The 23,987-nt window shown below is 44.5% G+C and overlaps 1 protein-coding gene across 1 annotated transcript; it reads left to right on the top strand.

The window, feature by feature from the left end:
* Positions 1-11,756: 11,756 nt before the first annotated feature.
* On the top strand, positions 11,757-13,500 carry LOC117521215 (SUN domain-containing ossification factor-like). The gene is made up of 3 exons (XM_034182557.1): positions 11,757-12,812; positions 13,097-13,182; positions 13,274-13,500. Exons 1-3 carry the CDS (start codon positions 12,640-12,642, stop codon positions 13,498-13,500), a joined length of 486 nt encoding a protein of 161 aa, XP_034038448.1. The 5' UTR covers positions 11,757-12,639.
* Positions 13,501-23,987: the final 10,487 nt, after the last annotated feature.

The raw sequence follows: 23,987 nt of genomic DNA, 5'->3' as shown, positions 1-23,987 counted from the left end.
ACGGTATCTCTGTGCATTCAAAATGCCATCAATAAAATGTACCTGTGTTCTTCGTCCATAACAGACGCCTGCCCATACCATAACCCCACCACCACCATGGGCCACTCGATCCACAACATTGACATCAGAAAACCGCTCACCCACACGACGCCACACACGCTGTCTGCCATCTGCCCTGAACAGTGTGAACCGGGATTCATCCGTGAAGAGAACACCTCTCCAACGTGCCAAACGCCAGCGAATGTGAGCATTTGCCCACTCAAGTCGGTTACGACGACGAACTGGAGTCAGGTCGAGACCCCAGTGAGGACGATGAGCATGCAGATGAACTTCTCTGAGAGGGTTTCTGACAGTTTGTGCAGAAATTCTTTGATTATGCAAACCGATTGTTTCAGCAGCTGTCCGAGTGGCTGGTCTCAAATGATCTTGGAGGTGAACATGCTGGATGTGGAGGTCCTGGGCTGGTGTGGTTACACGTGGTCTGTGGTTGTGAGGCTGGTTGGATGTACTGCCAAATTCTCTGAAACGCCTTTGGAGACAGCTTATGGTAGAGAAATGAACATTCAATACACGAGCAACAGCTCTGGTTGACATTCCTGCTGTCAGCATGCCAATTGCACGCTCCCTCAAATCTCATGACATCTGTGGCATTGTGCTGTGTGATAAAACTGCACCTTTCAGAGTGGCCTTTTATTGTGGACAGTCTAAGGCACACCTGTGCACTAATCATGGTGTCTAATCAGCATCTTGATATGGCACACCTGTGAGGTGGGATGGATTATCTCAGCAAAGGAGAAGTGCTCACTATCACAGATTTAGACTGGTTTGTGAACAATATTTGAGGGAAATGGTGATATTATGTATGTGGAAAAAGTTTTAGATCTTTGAGTTCATCTCATACAAAATGGGAGCAAAACCAAAAGTGTTGCGTTTATATTTTTGTTGAGTATATATATTTAAATAAAATGCCCAACCCTTAATTGGAGTAAGCGGGTATAGAAAATGTATTGAATACATTTTTTCAAATTTTATGGACCTACCCAAATTTCTATGTTAATTAAAAATAAAATAAAATTCTGTTGACTATGGAATAATGTGATTACTAGGGGAAATAAAATAAAATTCTGTTGACTATGGAATAATGTGATTACTAGGGGTGTAACAATACACCGATATGAATCGGAAATGGATTTTAAAGTAAACAACATGGGCGGCACAGTGGCTTAGTGTGAGCATGGTTTCCTCATAGCAAGAAGGTGCTGGGATCACATCCCACCTGGGCCTTTCTGTTTGGAGTTTGCATGTTCTCCCCATGTTTGCACGGGTTCCCCCCATAATCAAAAAAATGCTCTAGAAAATAATATGACGGCACTGATTCGTGGCTCCCAGGATTGATCTAAGTGCACTATGAAAATGGTGGAGTGAAGCTGTGATGCTGCTACAGCTGCATCTTCAAGCTTTCCAAAATGTTCAAAGGTCAGCTCAAGACTCTCAGGTTCAGAAAGGGAAGGACCATTTAAGTGCTTGTTAAATGTCCATTTTTCAGTGCACTGGAAGTATGCTATGCTAAAAAGCTAAAAACAAATGGCTTCTTCTTCTGGGCCTCTTCTATGCTGCACTTTGGGCTACTGTATGTGGTGCTGCCCCCGCCAGGCGAGTAGAGGCCATGCCCACATGCTGCAGCACAGCAGTAAAAACCCAAAGATTATGATATATGTGTTCGAAGCAAAGCAATGGTACTTTTTTTGTTTGTTTGTTTGTTTGTTTGTTTTTGGCATCACTTTATTATAAAATGATCCCATATGTTTCTGGATTCATGGGAAAAAATTCAGATTGAATTGTAAGAATCATTCCATATAAATAATTTTTAAAATATATCATTTCTGAACTGTATTGTATCCCATGAATCCAGAAACATATGGGATCATTTTATAATAAAGTGATGCACACCCCTAGTGATTACCACATTGTAACGTTTAGTGTTTAACCATAGTACTGTCATGGTTCATGTTAAAAAATAATAAAATCATTTTAAAAAAACATATTAGAACTGACTGAAACATTCACATAAGGATCAGCAAATAATTTGTGCAAGAGTATGAATTTCACTTTCGCTATTCAAAACAAGAGCATGATCAGCAACAACAGACACCTGTACACCAAAATAACAACATGTTTATGACATGGTGCTCAGAATAGCCAGTGTGTTAAAAACAGCGCTTGGGAAAAGAGGATTGCACCGCTGCATTTACAGATAATCTTTTTGACGAGGCACGGCAAGAGAAGGCTCAGAGTTGTGTTAACAAAATAAAAGCAAAAGGCCATCAGGCACGCTTATCTCTAAAAGGTTCTTGCCACCCAACTGGGGCGCAGGAATAAAGAGATTTTGACCTAATTACTCCCATGCACCACTGCTCTGACTGCACCTCTCCACAGAGAGCCAGTGTGCAAAAGTAACAAACTCAATCCACTCTTCCCACATTAAAACATTTATCCACATGATACATGCTGGTGGGTGATGGTGAGCATCAACATTGTGTTCCAGGCATCATTGTCTGTCACGTTCTTCCTCTTACCTTCTGCAGGCATTTCCACCTCCAGATTCACAAGTTCTACAGGGGGTATGGTGGCCCTGAAGTGCAAAACACAACAGCAAATCGCACAGCACAACAACAAATCGCACAACACAACAGCAAAGGTAAACGACAACAACATTAACCAAAACGGAAAAGGTAGGTACCTTCGGGCAACACAAATCATCACTGATTGGATGGTGGTCCGTCCTATCTTGTGAACTGGAAGACCATATACTCAGGCGCCAGACGAACAGAAACAAACAAACATGCCGCGATGTATTGCAAAAACTGTGGCAAAGAGTTCGAGGAAAAACCAAACTTCTGTAGTGATTGTGGCTAAAAGAAGACAGAGACGACACTCACGCACGACCTTCAAGTTTAAGAGCACGTACGTTGTCACTAGCGGCGCTCATATTTTGAAAACATGTAAACCTTCCGGTTCACAAGACAGGACGGACCACCATCCAATCAGCGACGACCAGGTACCAGGTACCTTTTCTGTTTTGGTTAATGTTGTTGTTGTTTCTCTTTTGCTGTTGTGTTGTGTGATTTGCTGTTGTGTTGTGTGATTTGCTGTTGTGTTGTGTGATTTGCTGTTGTGCTGTGTGATTTGCTGTTGTGCTGTGTGATTTGCTGTTGTGTTTTTTCGATTTGCTGTTGTGCTGTGTGATTAGCTGTTGTGCTGTGTGATTTGCTGTTGTGTTGTGTGATTTGCTGTTGTGTTGTGTGATTTGCTGTTGTGCTGTGTGATTAGCTGTTGTGCTGTGTGATTTGCTGTTGTGCTGTATGATTTGCTGTTGTGCTGTGTGATTTGCTGTTGTGCTGTGTGATTTGCTGTTGTGCTGTGTGATTTGCTGTTGTGTTTTTTCGATTTGCTGTTGTGCTGTGTGATTAGCTGTTGTGCTGTGTGATTTGCTGTTGTGTTGTGTGATTTGCTGTTGTGCTGTGTGATTAGCTGTTGTGCTGTGTGATTTGCTGTTGTGCTGTGTGATTTGCTGTTGTGCTGTGTGATTTGCTGTTGTGCTGTGTGATTTGCTGTTGTGTTGTGTGATTTGCTGTTGTGTTGTGTGATTTGCTGTTGTGCTGTGTGATTTGCTGTTGTGTTTTTTTGATTTGCTGTTGTGCTGTGCGATTTGCTGTTGTGGTTTTTCGATTTGCTGTTGTGCTGTGTGATTTGCTGTTGTGTTTTTTTGATTTGCTGTTGTGCTGTGTGATTTGCTGTTGTGTTTTGCACTTCAGGGCCACGTAGTTATGTTACTAACTGCATTTATTTATAACATTACACAAGAAAAATTACACAAGTAATGCACATGCGTGTGCATGTACACACCATGTGCTGACTGCATCCTTTAGATATGAAATTCAGAATTTGACATGGATGCACATTCCTAAACTGTCCAGCAGATGCCAGTGCTCACCAGGTCCCAGAATAGCATTTGAAATCTTCCTTTTCATGCAGACTCCCAGAACCATGTTTTGAAGCAGTGTTTTCAGTTAGTCAACCAATTTGTAGAAACAGATGAAAAGTTTTTGGCATCATCCCCAGCCATGCATTCTATCAGTTCCTTAATTTGAGTTTTAGTTTTCCATTCTGTGTCGACTTCAGCCCATTTTTGTGACGTCTTGCTTTTCATGCCGACTCCATAACAAAATTCCAAGACTCCAGTTCAAAATGCGGATATTACAAAGTTGTAAAAATGTTTTGAAGCAGTGTTTCAATGTGCAGTAACAATAAAAAGCTTTGGCACCATCCACAGCCTATATATGGTCTTCTTCCTACAAATAACATTCTGGTCTATACATTGTACCATATCATCCCAATCTTAATCCCATCTCACACCAAGTTGGTGATGGCATCACAAAAAGTGTTTTAATCTTTTAGTTTATGACACCATCAGGAAATGGAGTTGGTTTTTGTGATGGTATCACAAAATTTTGGGTAACACGAGGGGCGTTGGTATTATGGTTAAGGTTAAAATGAGTGGGCAAAGGTTGACCGTCATGAAAATGTAATACATTTAGTGATAATGTCACAAAAAAGCGAGACTGGGCTGCCCATATTTGCTTGCCATATAATAGTGACTTTTAGGACTGACCTGGTAATAAATGTTCACCAAAGACTACAATAATCAGTTCATTCTCTTTATGTGCTCTCTTTAATTAGGTGAGTAACAAGCTGGTAGGATTTATTGTTTTGAGTGATTATCTTCACAATCTTGCTGGAATGGACTAATTCAGACATTTTTCCTGTCCAACCCCAACAGAGGGGAATTCAAGTAAAATTCAAAGTGGTCAAGTTAGAAAAAAATGCCCTCAAGCAAAGGTCTGGAACATCACAATGTTTCAGTGCCATACATTTTTCAGTAGTTGTCTCAATGTCTGTATAGTCAGTAACTGATTGTGTAATAAAAATTTAAAAAGTACAATTCAGTAGTACCTGAACAATGCCTATTATTAATTTTCACTTTAAATGGGGGGTTCCTTAAGGTTGCCCTACATATACGTGTTTCTCCAGTGATTTTAAATGAGCAGGCAGCTGTTGATTCATTGGATATAACGTGAAGATGCTCAGGCTGAAAGAAATAAAGGTAATTTACTCCTCTTCTGTTCTGTATAAAACCTGTGTAACCTCTTAGTTTTGCTCTCTGAAGGACTTATTATAAATAACCTCTTAATTTTGCTATCTGAGTGACACACCAGTGTCACAACTTTAGATAAATAAATCTAAAGCTAAATCTTAAACCCAAACTGAAAGCAAATCTCTTGATATAAACTAATTAAAAATATAAAATCCAGCTTCCTGATGAAGTGGTGTAGAGGAGGATTTTATTAAAAAGAAGACCTGATAGTTCAGCGACAATTTAGAAAGTACATCTGAGATGCAAGCCAAGATTTGATGTTTTGGTGAAAGAAACTTTTATATTTTTTCATAATTGATGTAAATAAAGTCCAAGACATATTCAGTGACTTGGAAATGTTCATGTTTCCATCCCCTGACTTGTCTGGAGAAAACTGGCAATAAAACTGATTATTATTTAAGATAAGTCTTTATTGATCTCACAGTGGAGAAATTCACATGTTACGTCAGTTCTTAATAAACACACAAGATGAGTGCGAGTAGAAGAAAATGTGCATCAAACAGCGTGTGCAAAGATAAGCAATAATAATAATACTTGTAACAATACAATAAAATAAGAAAATGAGGTAGAAATTTTATATATATATATATATATATATAAAATCATTACCCTCATTACCCCATCCCCGTAGAGACGGTGCCTGCTCCCAGACTACCAATAACCAGCAAAAATCTATTTAAGCATAAAATTCAAAAAGAAAAAATAATATAGCACCTTCAACTGCACCACAGACTAAAACAGTTAAATGTGGTCTATTAAACATTAGGTCTCTCTCTACTAAGTCCCTGCTGGTAAATGATATAATAATTGATCAACATATTGATTTATTCTGCCTAACAGAAACCTGGTTACAGCAGGATGAATATGTTAGTTTAAATGAGTCAACACCCCCGAGTCACACTAACTGTCAGAATGCTCGTAGCACGGGCCGGGGCGGAGGATTAGCAGCAATCTTCCATTCCAGCTTATTAATTAATCAAAAACCCAGACAGAGCTTTAATTCATTTGAAAGCTTGTCTCTTAGTCTTGTCCATCCAAATTGGAAGTCCCAAAAACCAGTTTTATTTGTTATTATCTATCGTCCTCCTGGTCGTTACTGTGAGTTTCTCTGTGAATTTTCAGACCTTTTGTCTGACTTAGTGCTTAGCTCAGATAAGATAATTATAGTGGCCGATTTTAACATCCACACAGATGCTGAGAATGACAGCCTCAACACTGCATTTAATCTATTATTAGACTCTCTTGGCTTTGCTCAAAAAGTAAATGAGTCCACCCACCACTTTAATCATATCTTAGATCTTGTTCTGACTTATGGTATGGAAATAGAAGACTTAACAGTATTCCCTGAAAACTCCCTTCTGTCTGATCATTTCTTAATAACATTTACATTTACTCTGATGGACTACCCTGCAGTGGGGAATAAGTTTCATTACACTAGAAGTCTTTCAGAAAGCGCTGTAACTAGGTTTAAGGATATGATTCCTTCTTTATGTTCTCTAATGCCATATACCAACACAGTGCAGAGTAGCTACCTAAACTCTGTAAGGGAGATAGAGTATCTCGTCAATAGTTTTACATCCTCATTGAAGACAACTTTGGATGCTGTAGCTCCTCTGAAAAAGAGAGCTTTAAATCAGAAGTGTCTGACTCCGTGGTATAACTCACAAACTCGTAGCTTAAAGCAGATAACCCGTAAGTTGGAGAGGAAATGGCGTCTCACTAATTTAGAAGATCTTCACTTAGCCTGGAAAAAGAGTCTGTTGCTCTATTAAAAAAAGCCCTCCGTAAAGCTAGGACATCTTTCTACTCATCACTAATTGAAAAAAATAAGAACAACCCCAGGTTTCTTTTCAGCACTGTAGCCAGGCTGACAAAGAGTCAGAGCTCTATTGAGCTGAGTATTCCATTAACTTTAACTAGTAATGACTTCATGACTTTCTTTGCTAACAAAATTTTAACTATTAGAGAAAAAATTACTCATAACCATCCCAAAGACGTATCGTTATCTTTGGCTGCTTTCAGTGATGCCGGTATTTGGTTAGACTCTTTCTCTCCGATTGTTCTGTCTGAGTTATTTAACCATCAACATGTTTATTAGACCCCATTCCTACCAGGCTGCTCAAGGAAGCCCTACCATTATTTAATGCTTCGATCTTAAATATGATCAATCTATCTTTGTTAGTTGGCTATGTACCATAGGCTTTTAAGGTGGCAGTAATTAAACCATTACTTAAAAAGCCATCACTTGACCCAGCTATCTTAGCTAATTATAGGCCAATCTCCAACCTTCCTTTTCTCTCAAAAATTCTTGAAAGGGTAGTTGTAAAACAGCTAACTGATCATCTGCAGAGGAATGGTCTATTTGAAGAGTTTCAGTCAGGTTTTAGAATTCATCATAGTACAGAAACAGCATTAGTGAAGGTTACAAATGATCTTCTTATGGCCTCGGACAGTGGACTCATCTCTGTGCTTGTTCTGTTAGACCTCAGTGCTGCTTTTGATACTGTTGACCATAAAATTTTATTACAGAGATTAGAGCATGCCATAGGTATTAAAGGCACTGCGCTGCGGTGGTTTGAATCATATTTGTCTAATAGATTACAATTTGTTCATGTAAATGGGGAATCTTCTTCACAGACTAAAGTTAATTATGGAGTTCCACAAGGTTCTGTGCTAGGACCAATTTTATTCACTTTATACATGCTTCCCTTAGGCAGTATTATTAGACGGTATTGCTTAAATTTTCATTGTTACGCAGATGATACCCAGCTTTATCTATCCATGAAGCCAGAGGACACACACCAATTAGCTAAACTGCAGGATTGTCTTACAGACATAAAGACATGGATGACCTCTAATTTCCTGCTTTTAAACTCAGATAAAACCGAAGTTATTGTACTTGGCCCCACAAATCTTAGAAACATGGTGTCTAACCAGATCCTTACTCTGGATGGCATTACCCTGACCTCTAGTAATACTGTGAGAAATCTTGGAGTCATTTTTGATCAGGATATGTCATTCAAAGCGCATATTAAACAAATATGTAGGACTGCTTTTTTGCATTTACGCAATATCTCTAAAATCAGAAAGGTCTTGTCTCAGAGTGATGCTGAAAAACTAATTCATGCATTTATTTCCTCTAGGCTGGACTATTGTAATTCATTATTATCAGGTTGTCCTAAAAGTTCCCTAAAAAGCCTTCAGTTAATTCAAATGCTGCAGCTAGAGTACTGACGGGGACTAGAAGGAGAGAGCATATCTCACCCATATTGGCCTCTCTTCATTGGCTTCCTGTTAATTCTAGAATAGAATTTAAAATTCTTCTTCTTACTTATAAGGTTTTGAATAATCAGGTCCCATCTTATCTTAGGGACCTCGTAGTACCATATCACCCCAATAGAGCGCTTCGCTCTCAGACTGCAGGCTTACTTGTAGTTCCTAGGGTTTGTAAGAGTAGAATGGGAGGCAGAGCCTTCAGCTTTCAGGCTCCTCTCCTGTGGAACCAGCTCCCAATTCAGATCAGGGAGACAGACACCCTCTCTACTTTTAAGATTAGGCTTAAAACTTTCCTTTTTGCTAAAGCTTATAGTTAGGGCTGGATCAGGTGACCCTGAACCATCCCTTAGTTATGCTGCTATAGACGTAGACTGCTGGGGGGTTCCCATGATGCACTGTTTCTTTCTCTTTTTGCTCTGTATGCACCACTCTGCATTTAATCATTAGTGATCGATCTCTGCTCCCCTCCACAGCATGTCTTTTTCCTGGTTCTCTCCCTCAGCCCCAACCAGTCCCAGCAGAAGACTGCCCCTCCCTGAGCCTGGTTCTGCTGGAGGTTTCTTCCTGTTAAAAGGGAGTTTTTCCTTCCCACTGTAGCCAAGTGCTTGCTCACAGGGGGTCGTTTTGACCGTTGGGGTTTTACATAATTATTGTATGGCCTTGCCTTACAATATAAAGCGCCTTGGGGCAACTGTTTGTTGTGATTTGGCGCTATATAAAAAAATTGATTGATTGATTGATATATATATATATATAAACATGATTGGAATTAAAAAAAATAGGAGCATCTTATTTACAATATGTGAAGTGGAGTTTTATCAAGTTTTAGAGATTTGCTTTCGGTTTGAGTTTGAGGAAGATAATTTTAGAAATTTTTATTCTTTATATTTTTTGTATTTCTTGAACTTAAAATGGAATAAACAAATTAAAATCTGTGAAATTCCAATTGTTCCAATACTTTTGGAGGGCACAGTATCCTAACCTTATGATGAGTGCAAAATGAGTGTGGTATTATTACTGTTTTGTTTAAGAATGTTTAATTTTTCACTGTTGCTGCACTTTGTGTCAAATCATAGTCATATTGTATATCATGTTGATATGCTAAGATATGATAATTTGGCCATATTGTACAGCCCTACTGTCAACTAGCTGAAAAGTTTGAATATTAATTTACATCTACATTTTTAAAAAAGCTTAAAGTGGCAGGGGGTTAAGGGGGCTGTAATTATGGGGTTTGTGGGGTGGAGACCTCTTTGGAACACCGGTGGGCGGCTGTGTGTTTCTCCAGCTAACACTGGAGTTGCATCAGGAAGGGCATCCGGTGTAAAACTTGTGCCAAGTACCAGTAGTCCAGGAGTCATGGGGTCAAACCTGGTTTTGTTGGATAAAGTTTTTTTCTCTGCTGATTTTTGTAGCCTCAGGGTAGCTTGATAAGAATCAGGGGGGTGCTTGGTGAAATCCCTTGGGCAACTCTGGATATTAACCCCTTTATACCCAACACGGTCAAATCATGACCTAATGCCTAGTTCACACATTTCCTTGGTAAAAACTCATATCAAATGCATCAAGTTTTCCTTCTCTGATATTTATTCGCATAATTTTACAGAAATTGCAGTAGTGCTGAATAAAATGTTGATAAAACTGAATGAATTAAGCCTTTTCCAACCATTTCCAATAGTGAATTTGTCAAAATATCTGCAAGATTTTCAGACAACAGGTAACCAACAGTCGAAAACTGCCATCTCTTCTGGAATAGGATATACGTAATGTATGTTTTAGCCTTACTGGCCTGTTCACCATTGTATTGTATTTAACACAATGGTGTTAAATACAATGCTATGCATGATGGCTAGTTCAGACTACTGCTGTCTTGAGCATCCTACCTTGAAGCATGCACAAAACATTGTACAAGGTAAGGGTTTGCAGCTACATCTCTTGGTGTTAGCCACATTGGATCATTTCCAAAAAGTAGTCTGGGGCAGGTTTTGTGTTGTCCGGTAAAGTGATTGGGGTCAATGATTTGTTGTCTGTGTCCTTCTTCCAACCAAATGCTTCTGGGTCCAATTTCGTAGAGTCAACATTGACATTTTGCCACAACATTGCCTGAAAATGTGCCCGCTTCACGTTTTCTATAAAGGCCTCTCTTGTTGGTGGAAGAGTAGCCAAGTTTGGTAAAGATGAATGGCCTTTGCCATTCTTTATTCCCCACATCAGAAGTCGTGTGTGAGACATGTCTGTGCTGTCCCTTGTGCCATAACATGCTGAGATGAAACTTGTTGCTTGATCAGTTACTTGCTGGAGGGGTGCATCCATATTCCCTACTGCTGAAAGATCATATCCATCTTTCAGGGGTTTGATGACTTTCCCTTGTCCATTTCCAAAGTAACATGCCACTGTGTCACATCCTGATATAGCATGCACAGGAAGAAGGTTCTTAACTATTTCCTTATGCTTAGCCAGTGTCAACTTGATATCCAGTATTGCCATTTCCTTGCTAGGGGATTCCAAGGTAAGTGGCAGTTCCAGTCCTGCCATTTGGTAGTGATGAAGTAGCAAAACAAATACATCAGTATCATCTGAAATCACAGATATTTGCTGGACCTCCCTGACACACTTCAGCACTTGTGGGACAATTATGACATCAGCTTCTTCCTGGTGAGTTTCAAGATCAAATCGAGTCCTTCTTTCTTTCTTTCTGATTTCAACAGGGCAAGGATCCTCCCCAGTCACTACCACCTTGTGGTCTAGTACTCTGAAGATCAAAAATCCTGTCTTGTGTCAGCTCTTCACAGAGGATATGGATCAACTGTTTCTTGTTTTCAACAGAAGACAAGACAACCTTCTGTGCAGGCAACTTTGTTGTCTGAAGCAAATGATGCTTTCTAGTAACACCCGTCTCCCTGCCATCTTTCATAGTGGACTTTATGCTGTACTCATATCTGTCAAGAATGAGATAGACATCACTGCTGGTCAAGTAGGAGGCTATTCTTTTATTGAAGTTCATGACAAAGTCCGCAACAGTACCAACTTTCAAATCTGTAAAAAGGAAAAACCCTTTATTGTTTACCAATATGGTCTTTTAACCATTCAAGGCATCACACATACGTGATAATGATAACGCATAGAAACACGAAAAAAAAAAAAAGTTGGAATTAACCAGGGTCCCTAGATTATCCGGATGTTGCTCTTATCATGAAGCTACCAAGGTTCACCTGATCTTCTGTGTTATATTCACACTAGAGTCAGCTGTAGAAATATTTTTCTTACATGCATAATCTGTTCAGGGTTTCAAAGCAAAATTTTATTTCTGAAAATTGAGGTAATTGAACTCTTGTTTATATGTATTCATGAACAAACCTCAGAGGAACTAGCACACAACAGAGATGATGCAGTAAGTTTGGTGATCTGCTAAAAGATGGCAGCACACACTAATTAAAGATGTTTGCTTAAGCTGATTATTATTATGGCTTTAAAAAACACAATGAGGGTATCAGAGAAATAAAGGTATCATTCTAGTTCTGCTATAGTGTATGTACTTACATTTGTTGCCTTTGAAACTGACGAAACGTAAGATAGGACCTCTTTTACTGAATTGAAAACTTAAAACAATGGAATGGCAAACGTGCTTCAATAGGAAAAACTGCAGTTAAGTGGTGTCTATAGTAAGACTGAGTGTCCAAATTAAACTGGTACGCTCAGCTGATGACACCCAGGCTACTAGTAACACAAATGACTAGAAAATGGTTAATTGACCTAATTAAGGAATTAAAAATTATTTGGATACACTCAAAAACCCAAGCATATTTAAGCCTTTTATTAACTCACTTCTTTTGCGAAATGGAGAAAATTGACTTTTTACAGAAACAGAGCGTATCCAACAAAAAGGGGTTAATATCCAAAGTTGCCCAAGAGATATCACTGAGCACCCCCCTAATTCTTGTTTACCTATCCCTAGGCTACATGAATCAACAGAGAAAAAAAACTTTATCCGACAAAACAAGGTTCATCAAAATTTAGGGGTTTGACTCCTGGACTACAGTGCGGATCTGGCTCTATCCGCTGTGGCGACCCCGAACAAAAAGGAAGCAGCTGAATGGACAACAACAACTTTCCTGTCTGCTGTTGTGCTAATGAGCGTGTAATGAACGATGTGTCCGCAGGTGTCAGACGGTCAGAATTATCTGATGCTGTCTCTGATGTTGTGTGTGTTTCTGGGACTGCTGCTGTGTGCCAATCACTGTCGCTTCTCCGTGGCACATTCAGCCACAGCACCCCATGACCACCCCATGACCAAGAGCTCCAGATTCTGCTGTCCTGAAAGGTAGCAAGTTGTTTTTGTGCTTAAAAACATATGGTATGAACATGTTTGGCTTTTGTAAGCTAATAGTACACTATTAGTACAACATGTGGACAAAGAGCTTCGTGGTGAAGCAGTGACTGGTGTCCATGACTTGGCTGTAACAGTTACTGCACGCTGATGACAGCGCCATAACGGACTCCCACTCATGAGCCAGATTGTTGATGCAACTAGTGATTGTAAAACCGTGACTCATATTTTAAGAAAGCTGCAGTCTTTTCCTTCAGATATTACTGTTTTCTCAATAGGCAGCTGTGTTCCTGTGATGATGGAGGATTGAAGAGGAGTGCATCCTATCCACTGCTGAATTCCTTCCAGGTAGCTGCCACTGAAGGTAAGTGCACTCTAAGCAGGTGTCCTGATCACCCTCTTCCCCCAAGATTTGAATCCTTTGATATTAAAGGGGACAGATGTCTCTTGTTCAGATATTGGTTGGACAGGCTGGAAGAGTCTCCACAGACCTGTTTCTGACAGTTCACACTTCAGAGCAGTTGGAAACAGCCCATCACCCCAGAACAGGTTATTATTACCTGGTGATTGTTCTTATTATGTCCTGGGGCCAGAACAAAGTATCAGAGGATATAGTCGACAACAACGTCTGTCCATTCTAACATTTCTCACTATATCTCCAAGGCCCAAATTACACAAGTGATAGTAGTCAGAGTTTGGGGGGGGGGGGGATGATCACCATAGCAACACTGACATGATTGATTGATTGATTGATTGATTGATTGATGATAAAACCATATTTTGGCTCAGAGAGAAACTGTTACTTCAGCTACTCACAAAATTCTGGCACAAACTGAAATAGTCCAAAGCACCAACGAGGTCTGTTTGGTACCAGCTGACTTGTCCCGTGTGCATCCAAGTTTCAATTCAAGGCGCTTCACACAAGTAAAGTCTAACGTTACTATCCCCCAGAGCAAGCCCACAGGCGACATGTTAAGAAAAAACTCCCTCTGATGATTTGAGGAGGAAACCAGCATGGGAGTCCATGCTGATGCACAGGACAGGAGGCCTGCAGAAGAAGACACCCACTCCCATCTCTGGATGGAGCTGCACCTCAAACAGAGAAAGAAAGAAAGAAAGACAGAAAGAAAGATTGAAAGAAAGAAAGAAAGAAAGAAAGAGAGAAAAAAACAGAATCAGGTGGCAGAAAAACTGCAAATAAGTTATAATTTGTCAGCATTAAGCAACAAGAAAAACAGAAGATACTAAGGTGATCGCCGGCCACTAGCCCTAAGCTTCTTTAACAGACCCAGACTTTAGATAAAGTTGAGGCCGCAGCCTGCTCCGTTTCCTAATAAAATGAATTTAAAAGGGTAGAAAGCATAGTAACATACTATTCCAGTATGCTAGCCATACGAAAGGGAAAATACTCGTAAGTGCGTCTTAAGTCTGGACTTGTCTGGTCTCTACAGAATCTGACTGTTTTATTGATGCAGGGAGATCATTCCACAGAACAGGGGCACGAGAAGAGAAAGTTCTGTGACCCGCAGACTTTTTATTCATCCTAGGGACACAAAGTAGTCCTGCACACTGAGAACGCAAAGCCCGGGCCGGTACGTAGGGTTTAATTAGGTCAGCTAAGTAGGGAGGTTCCAGTCCGTGAACAGTTTTATAGGTTAGTAACAGAACCTTAAAATCTGATCTCACAGGGACAGGAAGCCAGTGAAGAGATGCCAAAATAGGTGTAATGTGGTCAAACCTTCTGCTTCCTGTCAAAAGTCTGGTAGCAGCAATTTGGACCAATTGGAGACCCCTAATGCTGGACTGCGGTAAGCCAGAAAATAGAACGTAGCAGTAGTCCAATCTAGAACAGATAAACACATGGATCAGGGTCTCAGCATCAGCCATAGACAAGATGGGACAAATCTTTGCTGTATTTCACAGGTGGAAGAAAGCAGTCCTTGTAATATCCTCTAATGTCTAATCTCGTAAATTATTCACGTTTACCTGATTAAAACCAGGTGACTCTCTGCACATACAGTCAATAATCCATCTCTCTGTGCTTGTCTGTCCTCCTCATTAAAGACAACACCCAGTTTCCCATCTATCGCTTACAGACAACACCTGAATGCAGCATCAGTAGCATAACCTATACTCTGTTATGTGTCGGACGCAGCTCGGAGAACCGACCAGCGTTTGAAGGACCCAGTATGAAATAAGCAGAGCACGGTACAAAGGCTAACTGAATTTAATACATAACAGTGATAATACAGAAAGGTGCGGTCTGGCGTGGTGCGCTCCCAGCAGCGCTAACGGTCCGGAGCCAGAAGCTGTTTCGGACCCAAGGACCCCGCCGACACCCCCCAGGTGGCCGCAACAACCGAGTCTGTGAAAGAAGGAACCATTATGTGAGTCCACACTCTACACACAGAACACTTAAAGGTGTACAAACAGCAAACACTTCCTGGCTTGATTGCTGATCAGCTTCCAACCTGCAGGCATGGAACATCCAGTTCACAAAACTCCACCGCAGTGGAAGCTGATACATGACTAACAAACAGCTCAATACAATAAGGTGTGAGGGACACCACATTTACTGACTGTATAACTGTTAGTCACAAAATCTAACGTACCTCAGGAAGTGTGCCGACGAGCGTGAGACCTCACCCCCTCCTCTTTCAGACTGTGCATCAAACCTGGACATTTCTCAGCATCCGCTGCTGATGAGATGGCTCCCGAGACGACGATCTCACCCGTCTGGTCACAAGGTCGAGTCTCTGGCAAATACACACTGTGCACTCCAGTCTTAAATGCCAACATGCTCCAATCCATCCAGATGCACCTCAGCTGTGAGTCCTGACGAGTCGCAGGTGATCAGGGTGAGGTCCTGACAGCCTCAGCAACACAGCCACTCAGTCCCAAATGCACGCCACCTGGGAGGAAAACAAAAAGACAACAAACCGGCAGCCAGGCCCCCCCAGCCATATAACATACTCACGGTGCAAATCCTTGTTTGTACCAGGGTCTACTCTTTTTAAAATGTGGATCAAGCAAGAAAACATTCCTAAATGGTACAGATTCCATCACTACATGGACCCATTTCCCACCCCCTGGCTCGAGTGGGTTTGGATTTGGGTCATTAATCGCTGCAGATTAGCTCTCCTGATGGGTCAGGTGGGTGCTGGTGTTAAAATAACAGAAATTAAAATAAGACTAATATAAATGCAGGAAAAGGTGGGCATCTTATGTAAAACAGAAATGGTCCATCAAAAACTATTGAGACGTCTAGGGTCATATAGAAGAGCATCTGGGTCCAGAGACCCAGACCACGGTCCGCCTGCTGGTGATGGCAGCTCTATAGTATTACCCGTGTGGAGAAAACAATGTACTGATTATAATGGAACCTGGTGGAAGGCTGATTTCAGCAATTGGGATTAAAGATCAGTGTTCAGCTTCACAGGTCAGGATCAAAGACTGGAGATAAGGATCTAAGGTAGTAACAGAATCAAATATAAGAAATCAAGGTCAAATTCAGGATCAAAGTTCAGCCAGTGAGAACAAAATTCAACCACTACCACCAAAGATTAGTGTTCAGATTCGAAGGTCAGGATCAGGATACAAGATGTGAAGTGATCAGCGTCAAAATTGAGGATCAAAGTTTTCAAATGGGATCAAATATCAGAAGTTCAGTAATCTGGATCAAAAATGAGTCAACAGAAACAAAGGTCAGTCATTACAATCAAAGGACAGGATCAAAGCTCAGTAATTACTTGCTTTTGGGGGAACAGTGGGTGTTTGTAAATTAAACAATACAGTGATGCGGCTTTTGTGATTTGGTGCAATATAAGTAAAACTGACAGGTTTCACAAGTCACCTCAAATGGACAAAATGTACATCAAGCACATATTCTGTTCAGACATTCTTGTGCATTTTAGTGAAGATAAATAAGATCATGATTGAGCCTCCTTTTTGTCTCTGTGGACACTAAACGGACACGAGCAGCACTACACCTGAACATATTAATATTAACTATTTATTGTCAGATTTACTTGAACATTCTGAGTGGTGACTCATCACATGGACCATGAGGAAGATGGACTATCAAAAATCAGAAAATGTAAGTTATGTTTAAATGTTACACTGCCCCCTGCTGAATATATCCAAGAAACACTTACATAAGAGAGGTTACAGTCGTTCATTTTTGGCAGCAGTGTTGAAAATCCTCATTTATTTTATTTCAGTGTTTGAATCTAAGTGAGCTTTTGTTAAACCATGACCATGTAATGAATCGTGTCTATTTACAGTGTATGTGTCATTTCTATTTAGTGGTTGCAATACAGTAATTGCAGTAAGACTTTGCCAATCACAAAAATGTGATGTCACATTAGAGCTCATGTAAAACAGTGTGTGTGTATATATACATACATACATATATTCATTCATTCATTTTCTGCCGTTTATTCGGGTTCGGGTTACAGACAGGATAATTTTTCTCTGTAATGTCTCACAAATTATTCACGTTTACATGATGTAAAGCCACTTTAAAACCACTCTTGCTGCCTCTTCCCATCTTCAAAACATGTCCATGTCGCCAGATATGGGAAAAAGTTTAAAGTGCTCACCTGGAGCAGTAGAGAAATTTCCCACCATCCTCAGATCGAAACAATGGAGCACCCATTTTATCATCTGACCCGTACAATCAGCATAGGAATGCAGCAAACAGGTCAGTCAAATCAGGTAAATGTTTTAAAAAGGTGGTAATACTCATCCTATATACATATGGAAGTATTCATAGCGCTTCACTTTTTCAACATTTTATGTTACAACCTTATTCCATAATGGATGAAATTCTCTTCTTTTTTGTTTTGCAAAATTCTACACACAATACCCCGTAATGACAATGTGAAAAAAGTTTTTTTTTGTGCAAATTTATTAAAAATAAATGAATAAAATAAGGAATAACACATACATAAGTATTCACAACCTTTGCCCGTGAACCTCAAAATGATCTCAGGTGCATCCTGTTTCCACTATTCATCCTTGAGATGTTTCTACAACTTAATAGGAGTCGACCTGGGGTAAAATTCAGTTGATTGGACAATGGACATGATTTGGAAGGCACACACCTTGTTGGGGAAAGTGAGGAACACGGACCCACAACGGGGCGCAAATGAACGGACAATGAAGAAAGTCAAATAACAAAAGTTTTACTGTTGTGAACACGCACAACAAACACAACAAATTACAATTTCGGTCACAAGTCGAATTCCAACGGTGTCGTGTGGGCAGGCTCGACGATAGGAGACGTCTGTCCAAGTCGAAACGGAACCACCCGATTTCCTCCGCCACCGAACCCCGGGAATACTGGAGCCGCCAAGTCCCGAACTCCCAGGTGGTCACTGCCTCCGCTCGTCGGATCCGGTACTGCTGGCGAGGAACAGAAACAGTCAGATGTGGGTGCGGCTGCACCCAACAACACGTGGGGTGGAAAACACCACCTCCACCTCTAATCAGACACAACACTGTAATGTAGGAATAAGAGTACTTATCCAAATACGTCCTTCTCAGTCTTCAGTTGTGTTACACACAAGCAACAAGGTATTAATCCGTATGGCTGGCTGAGTTCGTTACCTCCGTGGTAGAGCGATATCTCGGCAATGAGTTGGAGATGCCGTCCAGCTGATATACCCCTCCGTTGATGGATGTCAGCTGTCTCAGGTGATAGGTGACAGGCTGTCACCTTGGCTGCTCCTGTGAGGCGGCAGCGCCCTCTGGTGCCTGGAGCCCGCACTCCAGGCAGGGCGCCCTCTGGTGGTGGTGGGCCAGCAGTAACCTCCTCTTCAGCGGCCCCAACAACAGACCCCCCCCTCAACGGGCGCCTTCTGGCTCCCGAACCGGGCTTGTCCTGTGGCGGCGGTAGAAGTCGGCCAGGAGGGCCGGGTCCATGATGAAGCTCCTCTTCACCCAGGAGCGTTCTTCGGGGCCGTACCCCTCCCAGTCCACCAGGTATTGAAAGCCCCGGCCCATCCGTCGGACATCCATAAGGCCTGCGCCAGTCCAAGCCGCTCGCCATCGATGATCGGGCAGGAGGTGGCGCCGGACCGGGAAGTGCAGAGGGGTGATGGTGTGATGCGGTTTGAGTTTTTGACCTGGACACGGGATGGAATCCGCAGGGAGGCCGAAGCTGAAGCCTCACTGCGGCGGGATTGATGATTTTGAGGATTTTGTACGGTCCATGTATCGTTCTTTCAATTTCGGGGAGGGCCACTTGCAGTGGAATGTCCTTGGTGGACAACCACACTTCCTGCCCGGGGCGATACGTAGGGGCCCGGGGTCCGCCGCCGGTCTGCATGGGTCTTTGCCCTCGTCCGGGCCCCTCAACAAAGCAGAACGGGCAGCACGCCACACCCCGACGGCACTTCCGCAGGTGGGCCTGGACCAAGGGCACACCAACCTCTCCCTCAACCACCGGAAAACAATGGTGGCTGATACCCAAACACACCTCAAAAGGGGAGAGGCCGGTGGCTGACGACACTTGACTGTTGTGGGCGTACTCGATCCAGGCACAGATGAGCACTCCAGGTCCGCCGGGTGCGCTGGCTGTCACACAACGTAGTGTCTGCTCCATCTCTTGATTGGCCCTTTCTGCTTGCCCTTTGGTTTGGGGGTGATACCCGGACGAGAGACTGACACCAGTTCCCGGCAAAAGCTCCTCCAGACATGCGAGGAGAACTGGGGACCGCGATCGGAGACGATGTCTGATGGTTATCCCATGCAGCCGGACAGACGTGGTGGACCAGGAGGTCCGCTGTCTCCTGGGCCGTTGGGAGCTTCGGGAGGGGCCATGAAGTGGGCCGCCTTGGAGAATCGGTCCACTATCGTGAGGATGACGGTGTTTCCCTGGGATGGCGGGAGGCCCGTGACAAAATCCAGGCCGATGTGAGACCAGGGGCGATGAGGTACGGGCAGCGGCTGTACCAATCCCGAGGACTTGCGGTGGTCGGCTTTGCCCCTGGCGCAGGTGGTACAGGCCTGGATATAATCCCGGACGTCGGTCTCCAGGGATGCCCACCAGAAGCGCTGCCGGATGACTGCCACGGTTCTTCGCACCCCAGGATGACAGGAGAGCTTAGAACCGTGACAGAAGTCCAGGACCGCAGCCCTTGCTTCTGGTGGGACGTAGAGCCTATTCTTTGGCCCGGTTTCCGGGGTGCGGGTTTCGTGCCAGGGCCTCCCGGACGGTCTTCTCCACGTCCCAGGTGAGGGTGGCCATGATAGTGGACTCCGGGATGATGGGATCCGGGGGATCCGACGACCTCCGTTCTGACTTCGTCTTCATGTACCCGGGACAAAAGCATCCGATCTTTGATTTTGGTCCGGGACGGTAGGATGATCCGGAAGTCAAAACGGCCGAAGAACAGTGACCAGCGGGCTTGCCTGGATTCAGCCGCTTGGCGGTCCTGATATACTCCAGGGTTCCGTGGGTCAGTGAAAACCGTGAATGGCACGGACGTTCCCTCCAACAGATGTCTTCCACTCCTCAAGAGCCTCTTTCACCGCAAGGAGTTCTCGATTGCCGAACGTCATAGTTCCGTTCGGGCCGGGGTCAACCTGCGGGAAAAATAGGCACACGGTTGAAGGACCTTATCGGTCTTCCCGCTCGGGGACAGCACGGCTCCTATCCTGAGTCCGAGACGTCCACTTCAACCACTAACTGGCGACTAGGATCGGGCTGCACCAGAACGGTGCAGACGAGAAGCGCCGTTTCAAACTCCCTTGAACGCGGCATCGCAACGATCCGACCAGGTGAAGGGGACTTTTGGTGAGGTCAGGGCTGTCAGGGGGCTAACTACCTGACTGTAGCCCTTAATGAACTCCTGTAGAAATTAGCAAAGCCGAGGAACTGTTGCAGCTTCCTACTGCTTGTGGGTTGGGGCCAGTCTCTCACAGCCGCACCTTGGCCGGATCAGGAGCGACGGAGTTGGGGGAGATGATGAACCCCAGGAAGGACAAAGAGGTGCAGTGAAACTCACACTTCTCGCCCTTAACAAACAGCCGGTTCTCCAATAACCGCTGCAGGACCTGACGTACATGTCGAACATGGGTCTCAGATCCGGAGAGAAAGATGAGTATGTCGTCAAGATATACGAAGACGAATCGGTGCAGGAAGTCCCGCAAGACATCATTAACCAATGCTTGGAACGTCGGCGGGAGCGTTTGTAAGACCGAACGGCATGACCAGGTACTCAAAATGACCCTAACGGGGTGTTAAATGCCGTCTTCCACTCGTCTCCCTTCCGGATCCGAACCAGATGATACGCATTCCTAAGATCAAGCTTGGTGAATATCTTAGCTCCATGCAGGGTGGAACACCGAATCCAACAAGGGTAAGGGGTTATCGGTTACGAACCGTGATTTCGTTCAGCTCCCTGTAATCGATGCTATGACGTAATCCGCCATCCTTTTTTCCCCCACAAAAAGAAACCGCCACCCATCGGGGAGGTGGAAATTCCGGATCAACCCGGCAGCCAAAGAGTCCCGGATGTAGGTCTCCACTGATTCAACGTTCAGGTCGTGAGAGGGTTTGTACAGCCTACTGGACGGGAACTCAACACCTGGAACCAAATCAATGGCACAATCATACGGGCGGTGCGGGGGAAGGGTTGAAGCGCCAGATCCTTGCTGAACACATCCGCAAGGTCATGGTACTGCACCGGACCGTCCCTAGATTGGCGGGGCTCTGACCTCCTCCCTGGCCTGGGAAACCGGGAGGAACCGAGAACCTAACATACCCGATGGCAGGTCTCGCTCCACTGAACCACTACCCCGGACGGCCAATCGATCCGGGGATTGTGTTTTCAACATCCAAGGGAACCCTAAAATCAAACGGGAGGTGGCCGGAGTCACACAAAAACTCGATCTCCTCCCGGTGATTCCCCGACACCACCAGAGTTACTGGTGGTGTCTTGTGAGTGATTGGAGGGAGTAGGGAGCCATCTAGCGCCCGTACCTGCACAGGCGAGGTAAGCGCCACCAGAGGAACCCTATCTCCCTGGCCCATTGCTGTCGAGCAAATTCCCTTCTGAGCCCGTGTCCACCAGTGCTGGGGCCTTCAGGGTTAAATCCTCATACAGGATGGTAACTGGGAGTCGTGTGGCGATGTGGGTGTGTCCCACGTGAATGTCTCGGCCCACCCCTAGCCCAGTTTCTAGGGGCGGGCGTTGGTGTTTAACCGCTCGGGGCAGTCTCTTAATTGATGCTCAATCGAGCCACAAACAAAACATGCCCCGTGGGCCAGCCTCCTTTGTGTAACCGGTGCCCTAAATGTTGCCCTACTCGTGTCCATAGCTTCGTCAGCAGGGGGGCTGTAACCGCACGGAGCGCAGGGGCCGTATGCGCTGGGGAGGGTGGAACGCGGTCGGAACCGGAAGGGAGAGGGACGACGCGTGCCCGGCCACGCCCTTCGTCTCGTTCCCGACGGCGCTCTTCTAACCGATTGTCTAATCGTATGACAAGATCGATGAGCCCATCTAAATCCCGCGGTTCGTCCTTAGCCACCAGGTGCTCCTTGAGGACCAACGACAGTCCGTTTACAAAGGCGGCGCGGAGGGCAGTGCTATTCCGCCGGACCTCGCAGCCGCGATGCGGAAGTCGACTGCATAGGCAGCTGCGCTCCCGCGCCCCTGTCTCATTGACAGCAGCACGGCTGAAGCGGTCTCTCCTCTATAGGGTGATCGAAACACTGTTCTGAACTCCCTCACAAACCCATCATAGTTCTGAAGGAGCCGTGAATTTTGCTCCCAGAGCGCTGTAGCCCAAGCACGTGCCTCACCACGAAGCAGATTTATCACATAAGCTACTTGCTAGCGTCAGTCGCGTACATGACGGGACCGCTGTGCGAAGACGAGCGAACACTGCATAGGAAATCCGCGCACGTCTCCACACAGCCTCCGTACGGCTCTGGGGGGCTTATGTATGCTTCAGGGGAAGGTGGGAGGGGTCGTTGAACGACCAGTGGAACGTCACTGTTACGCACAGGGTCGACGGGAGGGAGAGCCGCAGCGGCGCCCGGAGGGCGCGCTTCCACCTGCGTGGCGAGAGCCTCCACCCTGCGGTTCAGGAGGACATTCTGCTCGGTCATCAAATCCAACCGAGTCGTGAAGCGGTGAGGATCCGCTGCAACTCACCGATCACCCCTCCCGCGGACGCCTGTGCGCCCTGTTCGTCCATTGGCCGTTCAACAGCCGGTTGACGCCCCTCGGGATCCATGACGCTGGCCGAGATATCCTGTTGGGGAAAGTGAGGAACACGGACCCACAACAGGGGGCGCAAATGAACGGACAATGAAGAAAGTCAAATAAAGTTTTACTGTTGTGAACATGCACAACAAACACAACAATTACAATTTCGGTCACAAGTCGAATTCCAACGGTGTCGTGTGGGCAGGCTCGACGATAGGAGACGTCTGTCCCAAGTCGAACCGGAACCACCCGATTTCCTCCGCCACCGAACCCCGGGAATACTGGAGCCGCCAAGTCCCGAACTCCCAGGTGGTCACTGCCTCCGCTCGTCGGATCCGGTACTGCTGGCGAGGAACAGAAACAGTCAGATGTGGGTGCGGCTTCACCCAACAACACGTGGGGTGGAAAACACCACCTCCACCTCTAATCAGACAAACACTGTAATGTAGGAATAAGAGTACTTATCCAAATACGTCCTTCTCAGTCTTCAGTTGTTTTACACACAAGCAACAAGGTATTAATCCGTATGGCTGGCTGAGTTTGTTACCTCCGTGGTAGAGCGGTAATGAGGTGGAGATGCCGTCCAGCTGATATACCCCTCCGTTGATGGATGTCAGCTGTCTCAGTTGATAGGTGACGGCTGTCACCTTGGCTGCTCCTGTGAGGCGGCAGCGCCCTCTGGTGCCTGGAGCCCAGCACTCCAGGCAGGGCGCCCTCTGGTGGTGGTGGGCCAGCAGTACCTCCTCTTCAGCGGCCCACACAACACACCTGTCTACATATTCTCGAGGTCGGCACCACATCAATTCCCGCGAAGTGGGCAATCTGAAGGCGAGAATTCATACTTCTGTGACTGGCCACATCGGTGAAAACACGCCCAGACTGTATGCGGTTCTATTGGTTCTATTGAAATCAGCTGGTTTGGTTTTGTCTCTAACTTGCTTCTAACAGC

This window comes from Thalassophryne amazonica, chromosome 12 (assembly GCF_902500255.1).
Source record: "Thalassophryne amazonica chromosome 12, fThaAma1.1, whole genome shotgun sequence".
Taxonomy (NCBI): Eukaryota; Metazoa; Chordata; class Actinopteri; order Batrachoidiformes; family Batrachoididae; genus Thalassophryne; species Thalassophryne amazonica.
This window is presented reverse-complemented; position numbering and strand designations above follow the sequence as displayed.